The following is a 25931-nucleotide window of genomic DNA, read 5'->3' as shown; positions in this document are numbered from 1 at the left end:
CTCTAAGAACTCGGTATCTTACTCGTGAAATGTTGGAAACGGACTAACATACGCTAGTTTGATGAGTATATCTTATGACCTTTTGGTCTCACGTCTTGCGAGAAGTTTTCTGTTCGATCTTTATAATTAGCTTAAGATATATATTGATAATGATCAACATAACGCGAATATTATCGAAAATATTTTCGAAAATATAAGCAAGATTTTTAGTCTACCCTCGAAAGTTTATGCCGATATCTTTACGAGTAGGTATAATTATATCCTAAATGCGTCCATCGACGAATAAACAAACGAAATGTTTCTGAAGGTGTGATTTACAAAACCCCGTTGGTTTTAAATTCAATCGATACGACAGGACTGAGATTTTATAACTGTCGTAAATCGAACTCAGCCTGTGCCTTTCGTGCCCCCATATCGTTAGTCGCGGTACAATCAAAATCTCGTAAAGTGTAATGATTCGATCGTAATGGTAATCTACTCGTTCGATATGGGAACGACCATTGTCGATCAGAACGATCCGCCATCGATAAACAAAGTGATCTGTTTTAATTGACACAGGAACTTGGCCTTTTTGTAAGTGCGCTTAAGAGTCATTATGACGTGTATTTTTTTTTATCTATTAACATTTAACATAGGTTTTAGACAAACATCGTGTTACGGATTAGAGCGTGCGTGGTGAATCGTTGTTTCCTATGCTCATGGTTTTTTATGGAACGTGAAAAGTTACGCCACATTCATTTTGATGTATTATTTCTCTTTCTAAAAAAACATACCACAAATGTGTTAATTATTCTTTTTTAAAAGATATAGTTTTATTATAGTTAACGTCGATGTTTTATTGGTTTCCTAATGTATTTGTTAATTTTAAAACAATATAATACAATTTTGAGACGGCTATTACATTTTTAATACGAAAAGTAATAAATCAACAACACTTTGTCGTGCAAATTTATTACCGATGAAAATACTCTTAATGTTTTAAGTCGAAACCAATATTTTGACACGACACGACAGACATCAATCTTAAAAATAAAAAAATATACATGAAAAAAGAACTAAAGCCAATATATATAAAATTTAGACATATAATTTTAAATAAAAAGGGATACGTCGTCAGGAATGGCGTTGTGGCTGTACAGTGTTGAGTCGCATGTCCAGATATACCAAGGCTGACTACATTGTAGGATGTTACTTGACATTCGATCTAGTATGTGGCTAGAAAACGTGAATTGTACAGAAACGGTAGAGAACAGGTTGACTGTAATAAAAGGAAACATGGATGTTCCATTTTTAAATGTGTTCACATTCTAATTTTAAACGCTATAAATTGTTTTTTTTTTTTTTAAGTTACTATGCTAATACCTCTTGGCTTTATTTTAAATGGCTCATATTAATTGTTACGCCTAAGTATCAAAATTTGTTCAGATAGTTAAAGCCGTGTTAAAGTTAGTCACAACTTACATAAAAGAAGCCATTTGCAGGAGTGGCGCTTAAATCGGTCGTTAACCCTAAAAATATTTTACTTAATGATAACAGAGTTTTCCAATGCGAAAATTGTGGTAGCTCTAATGAATCAGAAATGGGTTTGACATGGTTACGGTGTTGATAAAATAATGCCTTTTCGTTATGTTTTTAAATTACAAATAGCCAACGAAGCCCGTTGTCCAGCACTGGGCCATGTTCTCACTGTTAATAGTATTGCACAAAGTTTGGTCTAAATCATTTTTCAAAATCATCGACACCACTTATATTATGGAATAAATTATTTCCCCTAATAAATATTATTAAAATATAATCCGCATAAGTCTGGCGCGGGTCGCGTCTTTAAATAAAAACATAATGATATTGTAGTATATTGTAGAATATTTAGTATCTACAAAGAAGCCAGGCTGTCTGATATTAAAGGTTATTCCGTTCAGGCGTCATTTGAATCAGTTTTTGCTCGTCATCAATCTTATTCTTCCCACTAATTATCTTAAGCCGATTTTCGTAAATTGAAAAGTTTGAGGTGGATCCTTTTTATGAAATAATGATAGGTTTATGACGTAAATTATTTTGTGCATCATAAAATTGTTGTTGAGGTGTGTTTTTTTTTTTCGTTTTACGGTTTATTTTAAAATTTGCTCGTGTAAAAATTACCGATTTAATAGATGTTTTATTGAGTTATCTTAGCTTCTTTTTTTAATTTCATATATCTGGGCTGACTGGTTAATAGGCCAGCCGATGGTAAGTGGTCATGACCGCCAATAAGATGGCTTTATAATAATTACTACCTCTTACACTGAGAATACGTCACCCAGATTGGGGACTAAGATGTTATGTCCCATTTGCCTTTGTTTTACTGGCTCACTCATACTTTGAACCGAAAGACAACAATACTAAATTATTTTTTGGCCGTAGAATATGGTACCTACCCAGACGAGCTTAGACAAGCCCTACAACCAAGTAAATTTCACCTGTAATTAGTCTCAAAATATATAGTAACATATTTATTAAAAAGTATCTTTTTCAAGTATTAAACGCAAAAGTTCAAAAGCTCTCTCTGCATTTGTTTTCGTCATTATGCAATATTTCGATCACGTCATAGAAAACAATGTCAGAGCCAAGGTTTGAACGAATTATCGACTGCGAATGCAATAACAAAATTACATTAAGTGGTTAGAATACTAATAGCAATAACGTTTTCTTGAATGACTTTGGAATATTTTGCATCGATAGACCCCTTCCCTCTGAACTTGCCTGCAGCGCAACCGTGCGCCCAATTATGACATGCAAATGTAATTTTAATTACAATGTTTTAAAGAGGTAATTTAATTAAATTATAGTTGAATAATAAAGATTGTTTCACTGACCGCGCTCGTCTCTACGGCAACGGACGGACGGACAACACGATTAAATATGTATATATGCAACCCATTTGCAGAACAATGCTCGCGTGGCTAAACATTTTTAGCATTGTTTTTGTAGATTATCTGTATGTCTTTGTTAACACAATAAATAGTTTATTTATTTTAGATTACACATTCACGGCCGCAGCGGCTAGGTCAGGTACTTACGGTAATGGATAATGATTATTTAACTAGCTAAATATAATGAATAGCATTAGGTTAATAATATCAGTTTTTGATTAAGTTTTCATTTATGGGTTCTTTTAAAACATCCTTGAATCGGAGTCCCTATTCGTGATGTTAATTAAACTCGAATACTTTGTTCCTTAATAAGATGATTTTTTTGTTTATTTATGTCTAGATCGATTTTCAAAGCTAAGATCGCGTTGAAAAAAATATTAGCCAACTGCAACTAAGTACACGCACACTAGTAAAGTAACTGTCACGCACACCAAAATAATAATTGTTGGTTTGTTTGTTTTCCTTCTTTTGTAACGCGTCACTCTATCCATATATAGATATAATGTAAGCTTTCAACTCAGTTAACATGGGCAAGTACCAGTAAGTACATGTATGTAATAGAAAGAGAAATATAATACATAGGAACAATGCAATAAATGATAAAATGGAACATTTATTGTTCGTCGATTCAAATACAAAATGCAATTAAGAATTCAGAAGTGCATATAAAACCTTCTTGAACATATTTTTAAAAACTATTTGTAACTTGAATTCTTTAAAAGTGAAAAGCGAAGTATTCAATTGTAAGAATAAAAAGTATATATGACTCATCACCGTGTACATAGGCCGTATGTCAGCTGAAACGGGCACAATGACGTGGGAGGGACAGGGGACCGCTCAACCCTGACACCCATGTAGGTAGACAGCTTAATTACACATTTATTTATAGTTAACTATATTCCAGTTTCTAAAACGCTAGTCAAAGGCAGATTAACTAATTTGGTTTTAACCTGGACGCTCATTGGTCGCTCGTTACGTCATCATCTACTACTGACCAATGAACATTCAGATTATCTTCTAATAAGTTGATTTCACTATGATCATCGTTTTAGAAACTGGAAGTAAGTTTTCAATATGAAATATATGGACTTATAGATGAATACAAGATTGGATTAATTTTACTCATTAAATTCATAATATTTTATTATATAGTGTTACCATACCTAAGTATATTATGAAGTTGCTATCGGGAATTAATAATTAATAAAAATATTTAACTATGAATCCGTAAAACCTTAACGAATTTAAATTGCATTGTTATTTACGTTTTTTTTTTTATCAATAATTATGTAATTAACGCCGTCACTACAATACTCTTCAAGAGAGTCGTTTAAATGTAAATTTTGATTATCTTCAATTTCAACATTGTATACTATATACCTTTTCTAAACTTTAATTCGACGTAACCTTGGTGTGAGGAGTAATTACTAATTAATGGTTTTTATCTAGTTAATATTTTCGTATTGCATAGTCAGTAAAGTCATTTCAGATGGTACGAAGCTATATTTTAAAAACGCAGACAAGAAAAATTTGAACAATACATTTACCGAGTCGAACGAAAATTAGCTATGTGGGTAATTTAACCAAATTATACAAATGCCATTGAAAATTTCAGTGTAATTCGACATGTGGCTCCAAGGCTTCCGTTCGAATGGTTCCATACAACAATAACCCTTTTGTTTTCTCGTTAGCAATGGTCTTAGGAAGTAATTTAGAAGAATATTGGGCACGTATTGGTTTCCATTTTGTGTGAGGTCGGAGCAATGTCAACGCTTCAATTTTAATATTGCTTCAAATATTTACGTTTTATTTTAAATATCTTAAGGCTACGTTGGAAAATTAGATTGTTCTGTTACAGTTGAATGCGTTCTTCGAGAGAGTTCTATGTTCTGTCTTCGAAATTTAAATTGATAATTTTGTTATTTGTAATTTGTTGAATTTATTGTTATGATATTTCACCAAGACATGACAACTTTACAAACTTAAAATTGACGGTTTATCGTTAGTAATTACGAGAAGTCCCCAGGCGAGGTATTACTAAATAACGTCCATCCTGTAGTCATTGATGAAACTTTACTAGGCGTCGTGGGCTTCGGGCGAAACCTTATTACCGGTAACATAGGATTATCCCGTATTATTGCTTTAACATTAACTAAAATCTTTTACATAAATTACAAAAATTCTGTGTTTTTTTTTAAAGATATCGTATTTGAAATTTTGTACCTTTCGTTCGTTATATGTAAGTTAGGGCACGCAAAAAGTAATGTATCCGTTACGCAGGTGTTTGATTGATATCGTCCTTTGTATAACAGAACAACCCTCTTCCTGTCAGCGTTGCGGTTAACCGTTTTAGTGTTCCACTTTATGTAAATTTAACTCCGGTATTATTTTCAAACGTGATCTAAATATATAATATAATTGTCGTGTAATAAATTAGCAATGAATTATATTACTTTGTAAAAATTATCTTTTAAAAGACATCAAAGATCTGTTACGTCATTAAAATATTAATCTGTCGGCTCCATTGATCGTCTAAACACGGTGCGCTTAATTAAATTACAACCACAATAGTAGAAAACTCACCGTCATGTTCGATCAGGCGAAGAATCAAGACGTCAGCTTCTCGCAACGGGCGAAACGTTATCTCCGAAACTATCACCCTTCCTCTGCCTCGGGCCTGTTCGGACACCTGTTGTCTATAAGAGTAACATTTTTAAGGAAATTTGTTCTTTAGTTAATTAGGAATAAGTATGTCTTAAGCGTGAAAGCAGGGCCGTGAGCACGGACGCGGCGCGCGTGCTCTCGGCCACAGGGAATGCCTCCTATAGTCATTAACTTTTTAAGATTGGTGGCATCACAATGATATATGTTTGGGATGTGCCGGATGCTTATGTAATGACTACAGAGAAGGTATTATTATGAATACGAAATATTTTTTTTACATTCTGCTGATGCTGGCGATGGTTGGATTGATTTTATTTAGAAGTAAATTGGCGTACAATCATTGTCATATTTCCAGGAAATAAGACTTAAAATTGAAACACATTGAAAGTTGAAAAAGAAGCAGTAATATAAAAACTGTATAGAATTGCATCATGGAAAACAGAAAGCAGCTTTGTTTCTCGCTCGCTGACGCGTTTTCTCAGCGAGCGCTTAACAAACGTACCACCTCGTTTCTAACGACTGTCGAGTAATATCTGAGAGCGAGGCAATTTTAGGTCATTCCCATCCATCGGTGTCGGGAAGCGGCCTTGCGTTGAAAACGCACGCGCTTACGAAAGTTCGTTGCTTGTTATACTTTGTAGATACGTTGGAATTGAAAATATTCCTCACATTTATATCATTATATAAATGTCGCTGAAAAAACACACTTCTTATATATAATAATAAAGAACATATTATGTTGAAAATTAAATATTACTTTGGCTATATTTTTGCTATAAGCTTGAGGAAAAATAATTTAATTTTAAATAATATTATAAAACAAGATAATTTTTGCAACTAATAAAGCGCTTAAAGCTGATGATTTACGACATTAGTATACCGTAATCATTATGGATGTGATTCTCAGTTTTCCAACGGAGCCTTAGTTATCTCTAAGAATAAAAACAATAAATCATACGATTTTAATTCGTCGAATTGTTTGAGGTATATGTTCGGTATTAGTTTTGTTTTGTCTACATTCGTTGCTATGTTACGTAACAAGTTTGGCCGAAAATGTTGGTTTAGATTTTAAGTTAGCTTCTGACCTACATACACTATACTCAATTCACCTTCTAACCTTTAGAATTTGTCTTGAAATATCTCAACCTTTAATTTTAGTTTTATTTTTTATTTACAAAAAGATCGGGTTATAAACACTGATCGCAACTCCTGAATTCGAGTTTGTTTAATGTTTGTTATACCCAACAAAGCAAGGCGTCGGGCTGATTTTTGCGTGATAATTTTTGGGCTTATGCTGAATATTTTATTCATGAACAATACACGCGAAGTCACGGCTATTCTAGTATTGTTATATAATAAGGTTTGATACAAATATAATAATCGAATCACAAGACAAAATATTGACCGAAATTGTTTACGCAGGGCTCGTTAACATCTGTTGGATGCGCGCCAAGACTTGGGTAACGATAAATATGATTTCTGGAATGCATTGCAATGTATCAGATACAAACGCGTCTTGAACACAAAAATATTTAATGCAAATTTAGTTTTATCATTTTGCAAAGTGATATTTACAAATAATCATATTCATGAAATTGACAAACGATATGTAACTAATATTTGAATTGATGTATCTTTAGTTACTTCAAAATTCAAATACATTTTGGAGAAATCCGAGAAATCAAAAAGTCCAATGACATCATGATTAACATAAAGGTTCACCTATTTGTATTCCGGAGAATTGAATATAATATTGACAATGGCCTGTTTCAGAAATTATAAGAAATCTTGATGATTATTGATTAGGTTACAGAAATACACGTGGTCAGATAAGCAATCTAAATATATTTTATGTATAACTTATACAGTTTACATTATTCTAATTACGGCATGTTGAACACCGGCAGGGCGGAGCGACATTAAATCTTTCCCAAATCGATTATAGGTTAGCAACGTAGACCTCGCTTTGTCTCTGTCTAATGTCGACTTTCCTTTCATTTTGGGCAAGTTATAAGGTTCATCGTACTTTGTGGACATTAGTTAGGACTAGCTTTGCCCGCGGCTTGAATCATGGGCTCAATAAAAATAATTTGAAAGCCAAATTTCTCGGAATAATAAAACAGCTCTGACTCTTCATCATGATACAAATATCTATAAATAACGGCATAAAAAATATTTCTTTCTTTCTCGATATCGATATTATTTATTATTTTAAAATGAACAAAGTTAAAATCCCGAGTCCGTCCAATGAAAGTTATTTCTGTCAAAATTCTGTTGCTCAGACTTAGAAATATGGCAATGTTGCCTCGGTAAGACTTTGTCCTATCAGAATACGAGGTGGCAATAGAGAGTGGACACACGTGTGCACTGTAATCCTGCGTCGTTCACTAGTCTAGAGGATAGATAGGTATTGGCCGCCGTTGGCAAACTTCGTCCAAGCTATAACTTCTTATTAAACTAACAAAGAACGGCGGAATCAAAGAAACATAGAAATCCTACAACTATTCCTAAACTGACATTGGTCCTTTTTGGTTATCTCAAATAGTATATACAGTCGATTGTTCCTCTAAAATTGGCGACGCTCACTATCAAACAATGTAAGGTGCGATTTTCAATGATACTTCCATTAATAGGACCCTTTGACTGTTGTCTAAAGGTAACTAATATGGAGCTAACGATTTCAATGAATCATTTGTAAAGTGCTTATTAAACCAGACGTTTTTGAATTATCATTTTCCTTGTGGAAAGTGTTGGAAGATGTCTTAAGTCATTAAACATTAGCCCAGAAATATATTAATGATCTTTACTATAAATGAAGATTTCGCGAACATTCACTGTGATTATAATATTAATACTCTTCGCTCTAGTAAACTTGTTGAGATAAAAAGCGCATCCGTCCGTACATCCTTTTTATACATTGTAGTCTTTATGGCTTGAGTATTAAGGAACAAAATGACGTACTTGCTATTATACATTTACGGATGGTGCCCATTTCGGTTAAGGTTATGTGAGAGGCGATGTGCGAAATTAAAAGTGAAACAATAAGGTGTCTTCGTTTTTTACGAATGTCCGACGAAAGTGAAGTTTTACATTTAAATACCATATCACTTTTAATGACCATAACATTGAGAAAGTAAAATCTTAACAATAGTCTATTCTCGACAGATCTGAAAAAGAAAGAATAAGTACTTATAAGAGATTCCCAAAAAAATATTATAGTCTAGAAACTCTTCAAATTTTAGTAGTCAGTATGGTATAGCAAACGATACTTGGATTCAAATGTTTGTTGCCTATTCGGCTATATCGTTACGTGGATTGAATAAAAAGAAGCAACGGTTATATATTGTCTTTCTTCTTCCGCAGCCTGTTCGAACAGGAGATTATGAGCTACGTGCCGGCGTCAGGGTGTGCTACAGCTGAACCTTCGCCTGCGGCGTCACCGGCCGCCACGCGGAGCACTCGTGCGCCTGCGCCTCAACGGCGAGACTTCGAAGCTAAATTACGAGCTTTCTATAGGAAGCTGGAAAGCAAAGGCTATGGACAGGGTCCAGGAAAATTAAAGTAAGTTCATTTAATAATAAAAAAATATATTCACTTTAAAGCTAAGCGTAGCTGTGTCATTATTGAATTGACGTTATTTTAAAATAAACAACGAAGCATGAAATATTTTGAATTCGCTATTGCTGTGATCAAAAATAAGTATAAATAGTCAAATACTAGTAAATTTCCTTTCTTTACCTTAATAACATATTCAATGTATATTTACAGATTACATATTCGTCGGGATCACCTTCTAGAGGATGCATTTAGACGTATCATGTCCTGTAGCAAGAAGGAGTTGCAGAAGGGGAAATTGTGCGTCCTCTGGGATGGAGAGGAAGGCTTAGACTATGGAGGACCCAGTAGAGAATTCTTCTTCCTCCTATCGAGAGAACTGTTCAACCCATATTATGGATTGTTCGAGTACTCCGCTAACGACACCTACACGGTGCACGTGTCCCCGATGTCGGCCTTCGTGGACAACCATCATGAATGGTAAGATTTGATTATGGATCGAAATATATGACCGATTCATAGAAAAGATCAACTTTTGTCTTGGTTACTTGGTTGTTAGTCGTGTTACTTCCGTAGGAATTTTATCAATGACTCCGTACTTTACTTCAGAGATTATTTAAGTATGTGAGATAATATTTTCCGTATAACTAAATAACTTGACAGTTTAATCGATAACAAATATGTTTTAACTATTTTGATAACATTTGATGTTTTAAAAGGCTATTTAAACTTTATCTTAAAAGCATAAACCACGATATGCTAAAAGCCGTCAAAACTCGATAGGCGCTTGAACACTAAATATTCTTTAACATGGGCCGTGTTACATTGCGTGTAGGTATTATACTTAAACTGTATTAGTAACAATACACAATCACAGCCATTACAGATAATAACTAACAATCAGTACAAGAATAATACTATTAGGTGGCATTGTCCCTGCAAATAAGTGATGTTGACACGGAAAGATGTACCTATTTATTGTTTTTTTTTTTTTTAAATAGTGGCATAAATTATTCATCCGAGAAGAATGTTTTTTTTAGTATATAAATACATAATGAAGCTTAATACAATTAATAATTTATAAATCAATAAATATATATATATATATATTTTTTTAATTATTATAAATATTTTTAAAATTTGTATTTAAAAAATGATGATGAAGGTGAATTGAAATTGTTCAGTAGGTATGTAAGTCAATAAGTCAAGGCTGTATTATCAGATTAGGTTGATCCTACAAGTCACGCCCATGTTATAAATACCCTATATTACGCTGTTATATGATAAGAAGATTATTCTATTGTTTCGCGTGATATCATGATGTAACACTAAAGATAGCAAAAGGAAAAACTTCATTTGAAAAAATAAGTGATTTTAAGCACTGAATGACGCTGTTCTAAATATTTTTATAAGGAAATTAATTTAAAATCTAGGGAAACGAAAACAAGGCTAGTAAAATATTTATGTATATGATGTTTAATCATAAACATTTATTAACATTACCAATAAAATATTATAAGATTAAATATACGATTACGATATACTATTCAAATGTAGAAAACAAATTCGTATAAATTTTACGGTAACGCTAACAACCAGTGACAACCAGTAAACATTCATTATTACGCAAGAAACGTAATGAAAACGGTACAAAAACATTTAACTGCAAATAAAACGCATTCAAACGAGATAATAAAAGAGAATATAAAAACATAACGAGGTGACTAGACCCAGACCCATTGATAAGGTTATATACATTTTATATCGTAATATTTCAATTACGGCAAAGAGGTCAATGTACTTTTTTAATCAATTATGGTGCGTTTTAATTGTCATTCGGAAACTATGAACTTCCGTTCATTGTTCGTGCTGTTCGCCGTCGCGGGACGGTATGGGTATCGGTTTTTAAATCTTAAATAATATTTTATTGTTTACGGCTAGTGGCTATACAGCCGATGGACAATTGATATTTGTAAATATAAATAGACATCGTAATCGACGGTAACAATAAATTATTCTTATGTATTATAACCGAAACTTAATCAACTTCTATTAATTCATTACAATTTATATTAAAATTTATTAAAAATAAAAAAAATATTTTTACATTTTCATACTTATCATGTGAAAATACACATTAAAAGTGTAAAATAATTAAGATATAGCAAATAGGCTTTTGTTTGTAACCGATAAAACGCAACAATGTAATTCCAATAACATTGTAAGCTATTTTGTATTGTTTTTATTTATTTTTCAAGTAGCAACACTGTAGTCATCAAAGTGCACTTTACAAAGTTATCTGCGATGTTTACCTTATCTATACAGACGATAGAAACGTTACTTTTAAAACTCCATTTCGTATCCTAAATGGTTGTATCTTATCTAAAACTGTTTGTATAAAAAATTAAATATAAAATTGTCAGAAAAAGAAGATTGATACATTAAAAACGATTAATATAATTTAAATCACATTCATAACCTTGAAGATCCATTCTTCCATAACCCACGCCGTGTAGCGTGTCCGCGTATGTTTTTATAAAATGTCTCAAAAATCTCACGTTACATCCAATATTTAGTTACAAACAGAATAACTACGAACTCACCGAATCTCAGGTGCTCTTAAAATTTTTTGCTCACCTGTCACGCTTGATATTTATGTGAAACTAAATCTCGGTTGTGTCGTTTGATTCAATTGTGACGCCATCTTGTTATCTATTGTCTTCTATAATTAAAATGGCGTTTTTGTTAGTGTTCCAGTATTTTTTTAAACAATAAACAAAATAATCGATGGTCGGTCGTTATTTTTTTAAATTATATTTTTGGAACAATAACGTAACGTTGCAATAAACACTTTGTTTATATCGTTGCCAGGTTCCGCTTCTCCGGTCGCGTGCTAGGCCTGGCTCTCGTCCATGGCTACCTTCTCGAAGCGTGGTTCACGCGTGCGCTGTACCGCGCTCTGCTTCGTCTCCCGCCCGCGTTAGAAGACGTGGACGCACTGGACGCGCAGTTCGCCGCCTCACTGAGATGGTTACAGGTGAGATACCTTCCCCGGCCACATTATAATTATTATACATTCGATATCAATAAACATGCAATATTTACATTGTATAGTAAATCGTAGCTTTTAATAAAATTCAAGCTGTTGTCTATCGTCGTAGTCACGTGTGCGTCGTGAGTGTGTGTGTTACGACGATAGGGTTCATAAAGACATTCCTCCTACATGAGTCTCTACAGCCGAATAAAATAAAGAAATAAAACCGAATATAACAAAAGAATACGAAAGTAACTCTAGTATAAAATCTATGAAACGTGCAGGCGGCGCGCTGCGTGTCGTCGCTGGAGCTGACGTTCGCGGTGTCGGAGCGGCTGGCGGACGGGCGCGTGCTGGAGCGCGAGCTGAAGGCGGGCGGGCGCGACGTGCCCGTCACCGAGCGCAACAAGAAGGAGTACCTCGAGAAGCTCGTGCGCTGGCGCGTCGAGCGCGGCGTGGCCGAGCAGAGCGAGTGGCTCGTGCGCGGCTTCCACGAGGTAAGCCCGGCTCGCCCATGCCAGCGATACGTTCGAGATCGCGACAGCTCGAAGTCTCGAGCGTCCGTGGATCCCGATCGTCGTTAGTCGCTAGTCGTTAACGACCCGTGCGCGCAGGTGGTGGACCCGCGGCTGGTGGGCGCCTTCGACGCGCGGGAGCTGGAGCTGGTGATCGCGGGCGCGCCCGAGCTGGACGTGTCGGACTGGCGGAACAACACGGAGTACCGCGGCGGCTACCACGACGCGCACCCCGTCATACTGTGCTTCTGGCAGGCCATCGACAGGTACGTGCTTCGGATATGCCGAGAACACCGTCGTGGATTCCTTTAGATATCCTACCTACCTTCCGGGCTGATCTTAAAGATTAACTTCATCAGTACACTGTGTGTACAGACAGGTGTACTCTATCGCCAGGGCCGGATCTACCATATAGCTTTTTGGACTTCAGCCCAGGACCCCGTGGATTCAAGGGGAACCCAGCTAAGTCAAAGCAAAGTCAAAAATAAACGATAATGCGAAAGAATCCATAACTTTATTATATTAAACAGATCGTATTGTTGGCAGTCCTGCGAGTCCTGCAATTAATCAAACCTATTCAATTAATTTAATTCAAGTCTACGTTCAGATATGTCATAGGTGGGCTCTCTAAGTAGTGTTAGCCTAGGGCCCCCTAAACTTACGTTCCGTCCCTGTCTATCGTAAACGCTTTCTGAAACACTGAACTATAAAATCGCTAGTTAAATGTCTGTATGGCATGTTAGGACCCATCCACGATTAAACTTATTTTTAAACCGACATTGATGTCAGTTTATTTAGTTTTTCTTAAAGTAGACGAGACATCGTCATTTTTTAATCAGGCAATGTAATGCTTTTTGTCAAATAAAGTTCATCCAATTATATATTTATTTTCTAGTAATATTATTTTTTTTTCTAAATAAAAAATAAGGAAATGAGAGGGTTAGTTTCATCGACTTTCAATTCTAGTAACTTTTATTAAGCTTAGTTTAGTAAACAGTGTTTTTTCTATAAATCTATCCATCTATACTTATAAACGAAGATACGTTTCTAGTAATGTCTAACTGATAAAACTGCTAAACCTGTTTACATAAAATATATACATACCAGAAATATGGAATCTCCACATAGTATTAAAATATAAAGTCAACGTCGGTACGCTTGATCTTTTGAAATGCGCAACGGATTTTAATGGGGCTTTCATCAATAAGCAGATTGATTCAAGAGGAGGAATACCTGCATGTTATAGGAGAGAAAAGTCGAGGATTTCAACTTTCCTAGCCGAAAAAGACAAGATTTTACTTTTTGTTTTTTCTTTAATAAGTTATAGTTGTATCATTACAAACTCTTAGCAGGGGCGGGTAGCTAGTACTATTATATAAAAAGCTGCGCATTGCAGTTTCATCTTCTTAATAATGATCCACATTTGCATTAATTTCATTTTCTTTTAAAATATAAAACATAACGCTTGTCATTTGACATAAAATATTAATTTATTATAAATTCATATTATGAACAAGGTGACCCCTTTGCAGGATATATTAAGAATATAAATATTTAATTTTATGCTTCTTCTTAGGTAAATGTAGCACGAAGTTGTCGAGTTACTATTTTCATGCAACCGGAGATTTTGTTATAACTAGAAACTACATTTGAAAGTAATTTGTTTCTAAAATAAATGTGTACCGAATAAAATAGTGTCGTGCTAATTTCCTGCTTATTTATACATTTTACTAGTTTCCCCCGAAACTGCTTGAAAATGGACATACGATATTCGACTCCCTCTTCCCTTTCGCGTCAGGTATGACTCAGAATGAGGACTCTTTTGACGCTTGTTTTATTTCATTTCCATATGTAAAATTACCTCGACCTTAAAAAACGGAATTGAAAGAAACAGTAAATCGTGATTTATTTAGAATATACTTTATTTGAATTATAATAATTCGGCGCAAATTAAAACACAGACGGACAGTTGTGTACAGTTTAATGACAACTACATAACTTATTGTGTTACTCAATTCAACGTACAACATTCCGCCAGTTACTATACTAACGATATAAGATTAAAAAAGTAGGTACTTTGTAACATACTTAAATTAAATCACGTTTGAAAAGAAGTTCTAATAATAGAAGAAAATGAGGCCATTCAATGCTCGTATTTTATTTCTTGTTTACGAATGCGTTCCATCCAACACAAGTGTTTATTGCGATTGGTTAGTTATTTGCGCTGACTTTGATTTTAAGTTGTTATCGAAAGTAAACGATAACCTTCGCGTATAAATTATCTAGACTTCGCACTGTCGCCGTTGCAATGACCCGAAACTAATATAAAAATATTTCCGTATATAATAAAATTTTATCTCTCGAATAAATTTATTAAAGTTGTCTTAGGAACTAACAGAAAAAAATTAATTTGAAATACATATTTATTGAAGTTACATGATAAAATATTTTTGTATAATTATTTAGATTTCGTCGTTTTTTAATACTTCTGACACCAAATCGTTTTACATAATTATTGATGTTATGTATTCAATTTAACCAAAATAATTCAAATGCCTTAAATAATTTAAATTATTACATATATGTTAAACTTATACACTTATTACATAAATGTAGACTGGTTTCAGTTACCAAAATACTTTAACGTGGGTACGACGCCCACGCACGTATTAAATGATGAAACTTGTGGAGTGTCTTCCCATGCGTAACAAAACTCGAATGTTTTATATGTAGCATTTGTAACAGGAACACATAAATGCCAAGTAATATTTTACTGTTCCGTACTGATAAAAAATACTATTTACTAATTACTTTGAATGCAAATAGTAACAGGATGTGGCTAACCGAGTCTGATATGGACATTGTATTTGAGAACATTTTTGTAGGAAAGGTTATCTTAAAATGTATATTTTTTGTAATGCGATTAAAAATAAGTATAACTTATAAATATCTTTGTTCCAGATTTACGAACGAGCAGCGACTCCGACTCGTTCAGTTCGTTACGGGCACGTCATCGATACCTTACGAGGGCTTCTCGGCTTTGCGGGGTTCTACGGGCCCCCGCCGCTTCTGCATCGAGCGCTGGGGTCGCATCGAGTCCCTCCCGAGAGCCCACACCTGCTTCAACCGACTGGACCTGCCTCCCTACCCGACGCTTCAGCTCCTTCACGAGAAACTGCTCCTCGCTGTCGAAGAAACCAATACCTTTGGAATAGAGTAAACCGTGCTTCGGTATCGTCCAGAGTATTTCGTGTAAATGGGAGCTCTTGTTAAATCTAATCAAATTAATATAAATGTCGATGTTGATTGTAATCCCATTAGTGGCTGTAAATTGTCAGTGACTTGTCGTCGATGTAAATAATAGTCAATTGATTGTATAGTTGAGGAACAAACGGAGATAGTGTTATACCTATTTGCTATATGTGCGTAGTATGTAGGTGTGCCAGACATGTAACAATAAAGCTAGCCACGTATCTATCGAGGTTTGTACTTTGTAAACGCTTTTATTGTAAGTGAAGTATATTGTGGCTGTGAATCGGGGCTCAAGTCCCATATTTAGTTATTACGCTTTATGTCACTAATTTATAATTTTTATTAACTATCTAACTTGAACAAAGTCCTATTGGTTTACTTCCATAATGATCATTGTGACGATGATGTATTTTAAATTATTGTAATAGACGAAAGAAGCGATTGTCTCTCAATGCTCTTTATTTGGCTAAAACAGAAGCTATTAAAATTAATGAATAGCACTACCTAGTCAGCTAATATAATTATATGCTTATAATAAAAAAAACTTCAACAGAAATCATAATATTGCTTGTTCATCCCTGTAGTTACTCTTACCTATTTATGTAATTAATATAATAATTGACATATGTGGATGTCGTGAATTATTTTGCTAATATTGATGTTCCTCAGTTATTTATATAAACATAAAATTTTATTAACTTAATATGATCGAGTTACATGCTCAAAATTATTATTATAAAGTATTAATTGTCATGTAATGCTATTATGCAGATGTAACATCTTACTTGGGTTCCATATGTAATGTAAATACATTATTTATTGTGTTATTTGTGTAAATTACATTGTGTAAGTTTATGTTTATTTTTGTAAGTAAAAGTTCTATTATGTTGAATATTTAACTACTGTAGAACATTGTTTTATTATGAGTATATTCTAAGTAACTTGTTTTGTGTGGAAGTGATCAGATGTGTCAATATACAATATTACTTACATAACAATGTGGTTTGATTTCAATATAGTAATATATATCAGATGTATGTGTACTGAACCCAAATATATTATGAAAAATCCTTTCATCTAATTCTAAATCAAATTATCCCATACTGAATTGTCTACACAAATTCATACCTCACTGATGAACTTGCTACTAGCATAGACTAACAATAAAATTTTATGAAACAAATTAACTTGGCTTTTGCAAGGAGGAGGAGATATATGAGAACTTATACAAATACAGTTATAGGAAAATAATTCAGCAAAAAAATTTTAAAATAATAACAAAGAAGCAAAATTCACACATACAAAATGTTTATTTTTCAAGAAGTTTGTGTAACAACAAAATCAACCTTGTTATTAAAGACCTTATCTTTTAAACATTTATAACTATTTACAGTTTTAAAGTCTGCACCTGTCGACACAAACTCGTGATACAAAATGCAATGGGTTATTTTCTTCACAAATGTAATCTAAGCTAAATTGTGACAGAGTTAATCCATTATTGTCACAGTCTGCAGTTGTAAAACTTATTGGATATAATAACTCAAGTTAAGTTGTAAGCAGATGTGATTACAATACAAGCTACTGTTATGATAGATTCATATATGCGTTACGGTCGCTATGTGTTTGCAAAATTAAAACAATTGTCCTCCCCCTCCCTTACACCTGAGCATCACCAGGAGCTCATAAGAGAAGTAATTCCCCTTTCTTTTTAAAATTTTAAAACTTTCTGCACATCACCCGTAGGCTACGACTGTATGTCAAAAAATTACTAAAACTCAATGTAATATAATACACACCTTTGTAAATATTTTGTATATTTACTTCAAAAATAACAGTACATACAATTTTTAATTTGTATCTCTATCGTACTTTTAAAAGGGGAGAAGAACGGAGACTCACTGCGAGTCTAGCTGAGAGAGGGAAAATCCTTGTTGTCGTCCACCTTAGGCGGTACAACCTGGTTGCGCACCACCGGCCGCTCCTCCACTGGCGGAGGCTCCTCACGTGGAGCCCCACGGCCGCCGGCGCCACCAGCGCCACCACCGCCGCCTCCGCGACCGCGTCCGCGCCCGCGCCCGCGACCTCCTGTGCCGCCGCGCCGCGAGTTATCATTGAACGTGAACTCGATGCCGAGCACGCGCTTCTGTCGTCCGACACGCTGCGGGTAATCTGCGATGTCGTACTCCTCGTCGCTCTCGTCATCTTCTCCGCCTTCCTTCTTCTTCTCCAACATGACCAGATTCTTCCACTGGCTCAAGTCTTCACCCTCACCCGCCTTACGTAGGTTATACTGAGGAGCAGTACGCTGAGCGTTACGCAGCGCTTTGTACTCGTCGAGTGTTAGCTCACGCGGTTCTTCTTCTGCAGGAGGCGCGCGCTCCGGCTCAGGCTGTTGTCCGTCCCCAGCGGCAGCGGTGTCCGCCGGTTTCTCTTCAGCGACATCACCTTCGGATCCGGTTTTGTTCAATTCATCTAAGTCGTCCTTGATCGTGCCCCAGTTGTGGGGACCGGCCCCTTCACGTTTGTCCACAGGCTTAACACCCGTTTTGTCAGAGCCCGATCTCCTGTCAAACTCACGTTTTCCGCGGCCGTCGTAACCCGGCCTGGGCCCACGTTGCCCGTCACGTGGTTCGCGTGGGGGCCTAGGTCCACGGCGTTCACCTCCTTCAGGATTCTCGCTGAAATTACGTCGCTCAAAGTTAGGCCTTCGGTCACCAAATTCACGGCGGGGGGGCCTAGCGCCCTCCTTTCCTTCAACGGCTCCGTTTTGTGGGCGCTCTTCACGGCGTCTCGGCGGTGGACGTTCTACGTTACGATCATTTGTTCTTGGAGGACCCTTGGGTTTTTGTGGTTCGCCACTTTTATTTTCTTGAGACTTCACATTTTGAGTTTCCTTGATACCCTTCCTCGTGACGACACTGCCGCCCTTAGGTTTGATTTCAGGTTTACCCTTATTTTCTTTTTCGGCCTCTTTGGTCTTTTTTTTAAGCTCTTTCGCTTGCTCTCGAGCTTTTAACGCATCAAGAGGATCGGACTCATCGTCCAAGAAAAGAGCATATCTATTATCAATTCCCACACCGTAGGAATTCTCCATTATGATCCTCTTGATGTTTTAATCACACAAAAACTAGATGTTAATGGATTAATTTCACACACTTAGTAAGGAGACATTTTGTCTTATTTTATTGATTTCATTTAATATGGCGGCCAAACGAACACACTAATACGCCATATGACGGCAAGAATAGAGAAAAGAATGAAAATGGCCGCACTTTAACTTTTTAATGTCTATGGTAAACATTATTGTCATAGATTCCATATTATTTTCTTTACATTTCTCGATTTGAGGCAAAGATACTATTGTAAACGGTAACCATAAAGTAAAGAAATGTAAAATTATTCAATGAAAGAAATATATTTCAAACATTTTAAGTAATATTCGAAACTCAATGAATTTAGCAAAAATGATGATTAACTACAGCTTATTTTAAGTCGTCAATATTTGACATGTTTGTAACTTTATATTTTTTAACCTTTTCAATAATAATAAAAATGTACTTTCTTGATGTAATAAAAAATAATGTCAACCCATATTAAATATATTGGATGAAATTATTTTTATTAAATTATTATTGATTGTAGGAACATAACTTAAAAATAAATACTAAAAGGTAAAAAAACGATACGAGATCAATAATTCACAAATCCTGGTACCATATATAATTACGTTATATGAATTAAGTACATATAAGCAATAATAAATAGAATTTTAAATCTTTTCAATGCAATATGAATAATATTAATATTTTTTTAAACATATAAAAAATAAGCCATTCTTTGAGCAAGGCATAAGAGTACATATTTCCAATAATAGTTGTATAAATAATAAAGACCAATTCTTGTTTTTAGTATTTTTAATAAACAAACACGGAAACATTACAATATACAATAAAAATAATAATAAAATAATTGTAAAAAAATACATCAAAATACATGTTTAAATATTTTTATACCTTTAATTTGATATGACAAAAATTGCTGAGACGGTTTCGGTACTATATCCTAACTTGACAACTCACTTACATTTATTACCTCCTTTACCACCTCCTGCTGACCCTAAGCATGTATCCATCAACAATCCACAAACAAGGTAAGGATCGCAGTCTCCAGCTGGTCGTCTATCTTCCATGAATCCCTTTCCTTTTTCCTTAATATTTCTTTGCAGACGAATAGAAGATTTTCTATTCGCAATTCCCCAAGAAAATTTATCGAATGGAGCAGTTTCAAATTTCCCAGATAAACGCATTCTGTTGGTTAATTCGTCGTTTCCATAATTCTTCATATGTTTCATATGATTTTTTTCCAATCTTTTGATACACTCTTCGATAAACTTATAGCCACCATCCGAACGCATTCTTTTGGTACTAAAGTTGTGATGCATGCCTACTCCTGGATGTTTCGGTCCCATAGGCTTGGGATGATAAGTAACTACTACGCCATAATCTTCAGACACTCGACCCATTATATATCTTGACATCCACATATCATCTGCAGCTTTAATTCCAATAGTTGTACCAATTTGCCATTCCCAGCAAGCAAACATTACTTCGGCGTTAGTGCCTTCAAAATCACATCCAGCATATAAGCAACACTTTGTATGAGCTTCACAAATATCCCTTCCAGCTATGTACTTTGCTCCAATACCACAGTAGGAAAATTCATAATTGACAGCTGGAAAACCTCCACCTTTAGGCCACCCTAAGCCCCAACCATCCATATCTAACATAGTATACTCTTGTTCTAGACCGAACCAAGGTTCATCTGCTTTATGATGTTCACAAAGATCGTTGCAAAATTTCCTATGGTTTGTAAGAGCTGGTGAACCATCTCCCATGTAAACTTCACATAGAACGAGTACATGAGGTTCTAGTCTGAACGGATCTTTATACACTGCACACGGTTTCAAAGATGTGTCAGAGTTAGAAGTGGTAGCCTGGCCTGTAGAACTGCCGTCGAAAGCCCATCCGGGTGCTGCATCAGCGCTGTGAGGAGTGCAATTTAAAATTCTATCTTTACATCTCATATTTATACCTGATCCGTCGATCCAGCAGTAAGTCGCCAAAACCTTGTTACAGGGCACAGGTAATCTTATATACCTATCCATAACTTTTTTATTCAGTATATGATTAATCGATTGTTTTAGCATATATCTTCTCGGTATAGAAAGCAAATTTGTATGTTTTTGCAACAAAGACAAACACTTTACTAGGCCTTCCATTTTTTGTAACAATCTAATACTTTTTTGTTAGAACTATAAATTTATTACTTTAAAAAAATGTCCTCAAAAGTTCTGTACTGAAATCCTTTTAGTGAACATGCTTAATTTAAAATGAAATGACGTTCATGAAATAAAATAACGTTTATTATAAAACGAAACGAAATTTTCCAGCCAATAATATCAGCCAGTATATTAATATACAACCGCTTTGATTGAAAAATATCTAATAAAAATTAAAGACAAGTTTCAGCTAATAGAGCACAAACTCTATAAGGATCACAATCACCAGCTGGTCTTCTGTCTTCTAGAAAACCTTTACATTTCGACTTAACACTCTTTTGGATTCTAATCGAGGCTCCTCTATCTGCTACTGCCCATCTACACTTATCGAACGGTGCCGTTTCATGTTTTCCGGTTAATCTTTTCTTGTTTTCTTCTCCATCTCCAAGACCGTAAGCCTTTATATATGTATTATGATTATCGCATAAAATTTTACAAACTCTTTCTATTTCAGCTATGCCTCCTTCCTCTCTCATTTTTTTAATGCTGAAGTTGTGGTGACACCCTATTCCTGGTTGATCTTTGCCCATTGGCTTAGGATGGTAGCTGATAATTGTACCAAAGTTTTCAGCTATTCTAACTAATAAATAACGTCCTATCCATAAATCGTCTGCAGCTTTGATACCCATTGTTGTACCCACTTGATATTCCCATGATGCTTTCATGACTTCCGCGTTACATCCTTCATAATCCATGCCGGAGTAAACACAAGCATTTGCATGGCATTCTACAATCTCTCTTCCTGCAACGTGTTCCCCGTTGCCACAATATGATAATTTCGACGTAGTTACAGGAAAGCCTCGACATTTTGGCCATCCCAATGGCCATAGATCTGTATCAAACATAGTATATTCTTGTTCAATTCCGAAACAAGGTTCTTGGTCTGAAATTTTACTTAATACACTTGCACAATGTGCTCTGTGGTTTGTTACAGTTGGCGTCCCATCGCCGTTGAATGTTTCACAGAGCACTATTACATGTGGGCTCTTGCGGAATGGATCTCGATATATACTACAAGGTACTAATATGGTATCAGAGTCCTTAGTTTTAGCTTGACCTGTAGAACTTCCATCGAATGACCATTTAGGAACCATTTGTAGGTCGCACGGTATTTCATTGATTATTCGATCTTTTGAACGCAAATTAATTCCAGTACCATCTATCCATACATATGTTGCAAACACTTTGTTTTTTGGTAAATCCAAATTGGTGTAATGGTTATAATATGTGTTTATAGGTGTCTTTAATTTTGTTACACCGGATGTAAAATTTTCTTGAGACAAATTACGTAACTGCATTCGCATAACAGAAGATATTTTTGTAAAACTTATGTTGAACAAAATATTTTTTATAATAGACATTTTTATACAAAAAGTGATAGTATCCAAAAATAAAAAAATCAAAGCAATTTTCTAGATGGTTTTGAAATTTCAAAATCTAGTAAGTTAAGGTATTTTAATCACCTATTAGAAATATATAAATAATATATAGTGGCTATTTTTTTAATGTAGTTATTAGTATCATTTGTCAAACCACAAACCTCGCTTCGGTGGTAAGACATATTAAACGTCAAAATTGACATTCAAAAATCCAAATATGTACAAAAATATTCAGATGAAGAAAGATAGACTTTATACTTTAAACACACTTTTTCTGCAATAAAATGTGTGTGTGAAGTTGATGTACTTCAGAATAATATTTCAATAGACGAATCAAAACATAAATTCATTGACTACTACAACTAGGAAATGTAATAGCCCGATGTCCGTAGTTTTCATAGTAACATGGATACAAGAAAATATTTTGATGACGAATAAATATTAAAGTACAATTTTTTTCAAAAAACATAGAAAAATATTAATGCCGCTTCGTTATTATAAGTATAACAATGAAACATGGAGACGTAAGTTATCTTGTATATAATACACTGAAAACTAATCGCATAATAGACATAGAAAAGAATATAACGTAGCATATTGAAATATCGATCGCTATGCATCATTTTTAATTAATAAATATTATACACAAAAACATTTGAAATTAATGATTCATTGCAAGAGCTTTAGAAAATATAGTCTTTCACATTGTGGTAATTGTAGTTTATTCTATGAATTTTGTATAGAAGTCCGAATGAGAGCAGATAGTAAATCCAGTATTCACATATTTACATTGAGATTTAAGTTTTGAGTCATGTGTTCTATGAACCATTTACTTATCAATTTACTCAATTATATTTAGAAGATAATATTTAATTTTCCAGTACAAAGGTTAATGCAGCATTTCTATGTAATTTTGAGGTAATGCAGATTTTACAGCAATTGAAAGATAAAACACAAAAGAAGCATAAACGAGAGGGATCATTAGCTACTGTGACATATGAGGTATCATTTATATTTATTTGAACATTTTGTTACTCATATTATAAACCATTTGATGTAGACTATCAATGTTGTCATTAAAATAGTGTAATATTATCAGTAGGACTAGATACACACTTGGTGGTAGGGCTTTGTGCATGCCCATCTGGGTAGGTACCACCCACTCATTAGATATTCTACGGTCAAACTACAGGCACAAGGGATATAACATCTTAGGTCCCAAGGTTGGTGGCGCATTGGTGATGTACGGAATGGTTAATATTTCTTACAGCGCCATTGTCTATGGGCGGTGGTGACCACTTACCATCAGGTGGCCCATTTGCTCGTCCGCCTACCTACTGAATAAAAATATTAAAAAAAAACCAATAAGTAAATTGTTTATTTAAATTACTGTACTATTTGAATGGATTGTTATATTAAATTTTTCATCGGAGAATTGTCCAAGTATCCTTATCACAGTTTATCTAAATCTATACTAAGTAATGACCAGACATTCTTTTTAATGCCTTACTATAAAATTTGCTGAACCAATGTACATAAAATTTATACCAGTAGAAGCACTTGTTTTTGAGAAGTTTTAGTATATAATATTATATAACCAACTGAACTTCACCACTTTAAATTAAGACTATTGACAAGCATGAAGTTCTTGTAACCCATAAAGGATAATACTTTTTGTAAATTGCAAAATTTACCCATAGAAAGAATACATAGCTAATTATGATATGAAACGGAAAGTGGACCAGGACAGCGAAAGAGTTGTTGTATTGTTATAAACAATATTTATTAAATAGGCAGAGTAACCACACTGCTGAAGTTCATTCATGACTTTTTAAATAACATTCAAATCATATTTAATGTTGGTAGATGGTAGTTGTAAAAATCATAACACGAAATTAAATAACATTGAAACAAAATTTATAATCAACTTAAATAAATATAAGATTATTCTTATTTATATATGAGTTGGTCATAATGCTTAACAGATAATCAACATGGTATTTACACTTATCTGTGGAGCTTATTCACTGCAGTTTGTCATGATAATATTGTGATATTTCTGGGAGATGTTTTATTTTAATCTTTTATTCTTTTGCAGACTGTACACTATTTACAAGATACAGAATGTAAAAATCAATCTGCTGAATCTATACAAAACTTTCTAAAGGCGATGAAATGTTTTAAATTGACAAAGTCTGAAAAATTAATGATGGTTAACACTCCTCCTAGAACTGAATTAGAAATACAATTGGTAAGAAGAATTATTAAAATTTATATTTTTAAGGATTTATAAGATATATTAGAATATTTTTTAAATATTATATTATTCCTAATGAACACTCACTACTGAACAGGATATGCTTTTATGTAAAAGGTGAATTATAGTCATGTAAATCCCATTGCCCTACATTTTAAGCCTTCCTCTAATATCATGTTTTGTTTTAAGTTTAGTTTCTATTTACAATGTATACTGGTTATCACTACAGAGTCCGTGGGCATAGACCCTAACATACCTATCTGGCATACTGTCGAATATTAAAAATACCCAAACAAAGACAATGGGATTCAGCCTTATGTAATTTTACTACTTTTTACTAATATATATATTTATATTTTATATATAAATTTAATTTGTAATTGATCAAGGTTTGTTTTAATGTTAATTAACAGTTTTAAATATATTCAACATTTTCTTCAGTGATTTTTGGTAATTATAAATTTATTAATGCATGTTTTACCCTATACACGCTATGTTATAGGCCTGGATAGAATGTTACATTACAGAAATATGAAATATTCATTTTATATTTTTCTATTTTCAGATTGTACAAGAAAGTGAAGAAAGATTATCAGAAGAAGATGTTCGAAAAATAATTGATGTTGTGAATGAATTCTTTCCAGTAAGCACATGACAGTGCTCACCATTAATTAAAAAAAAAGTTTCATGTGTTGTTACAGACTATGATTTATGTAAATGTTTTGTTACACAGATAATGTAAGAGATGAAGATGATGTAAGTATAAGTAAATATATTTTGTAAGTAATTTTTCGGTATTATTTACCTATTGTATGCTAAATTGTAATTGTTATGTGAGCCGAGTTAATTACTTGTCCTGGGGTTTGCCTCCAGGGTCACGGGACCTGCAACATTTAAACTAGCCAATAGACCAACTGGCCAGGCTGATATGGCCATTTACAGGAAACAGTGTTCCATTTTCAATCGTTTTCCTTGTGAGTCACGCCCTACGTTTGCTAGTGTCACTTTGCCTGGCTTAAACATTTTTA

General features: G+C 34.2%; 5 protein-coding genes across 10 annotated transcripts in view; 2 read left to right on the top strand and 3 right to left on the bottom strand.

Moving 5' to 3' along the window:
• Positions 1-16927, top strand: part of Hecw (Hecw ubiquitin protein ligase) — a 102381-nt gene extending 85454 nt beyond the window's left edge. For all 6 annotated transcript variants that reach the window (XM_026634145.2, XM_026634144.2, XM_026634146.2 and 3 more), the window contains 6 exons: positions 8937-9134; positions 9342-9608; positions 12000-12165; positions 12447-12659; positions 12777-12943; positions 15639-16927. In XM_026634145.2, coding sequence (XP_026489930.2) covers positions 8937-9134; positions 9342-9608; positions 12000-12165; positions 12447-12659; positions 12777-12943; positions 15639-15897 — 1270 coding nt within the window. In that variant the 3' untranslated portion in view covers positions 15898-16927. The remainder of the gene's footprint in view (positions 1-8936; positions 9135-9341; positions 9609-11999; positions 12166-12446; positions 12660-12776; positions 12944-15638) is intronic.
• A 293-nt stretch (positions 16928-17220) lies between these two features.
• LOC113396272 (SERPINE1 mRNA-binding protein 1-like) lies at positions 17221-19215 on the bottom strand. Its single transcript, XM_026634154.2, has one exon. The coding sequence runs from the start codon at positions 19021-19023 to the stop codon at positions 17836-17838; it is 1188 nt and encodes a 395-aa protein (XP_026489939.1). The 5' UTR covers positions 19024-19215; the 3' UTR covers positions 17221-17835.
• Positions 19216-19909: 694 nt separating this feature from the next.
• Positions 19910-21207, bottom strand: LOC113396271 (glutamine synthetase 1, mitochondrial-like). The gene has a single exon (XM_026634153.2). The coding sequence runs from the start codon at positions 21205-21207 to the stop codon at positions 20005-20007; it is 1203 nt and encodes a 400-aa protein (XP_026489938.1). The 3' UTR covers positions 19910-20004.
• A 126-nt stretch (positions 21208-21333) lies between these two features.
• On the bottom strand, positions 21334-22660 carry LOC113396273 (glutamine synthetase 1, mitochondrial-like). Its single transcript, XM_026634155.2, has one exon. It carries the CDS (start codon positions 22626-22628, stop codon positions 21441-21443), a length of 1188 nt encoding a protein of 395 aa, XP_026489940.2. The 5' UTR covers positions 22629-22660; the 3' UTR covers positions 21334-21440.
• Positions 22661-22847: 187 nt separating this feature from the next.
• On the top strand, positions 22848-25690 carry LOC113396274 (DNA-directed RNA polymerase III subunit RPC9-like). Its single transcript, XM_064215571.1, has 4 exons — positions 22848-23170; positions 23528-23648; positions 24745-24897; positions 25469-25690. Exons 1-4 carry the CDS (start codon positions 23163-23165, stop codon positions 25556-25558), a joined length of 372 nt encoding a protein of 123 aa, XP_064071641.1. The 5' UTR covers positions 22848-23162; the 3' UTR covers positions 25559-25690.
• Positions 25691-25931: the final 241 nt, after the last annotated feature.

This window comes from Vanessa tameamea, chromosome 8 (assembly GCF_037043105.1).
Source record: "Vanessa tameamea isolate UH-Manoa-2023 chromosome 8, ilVanTame1 primary haplotype, whole genome shotgun sequence".
NCBI classification, from domain to species: domain Eukaryota; kingdom Metazoa; phylum Arthropoda; class Insecta; order Lepidoptera; family Nymphalidae; genus Vanessa; species Vanessa tameamea.
The sequence above is the reverse complement of the archived record's forward strand: the minus strand, read 5'-3'. Positions and strand labels throughout refer to the sequence as shown.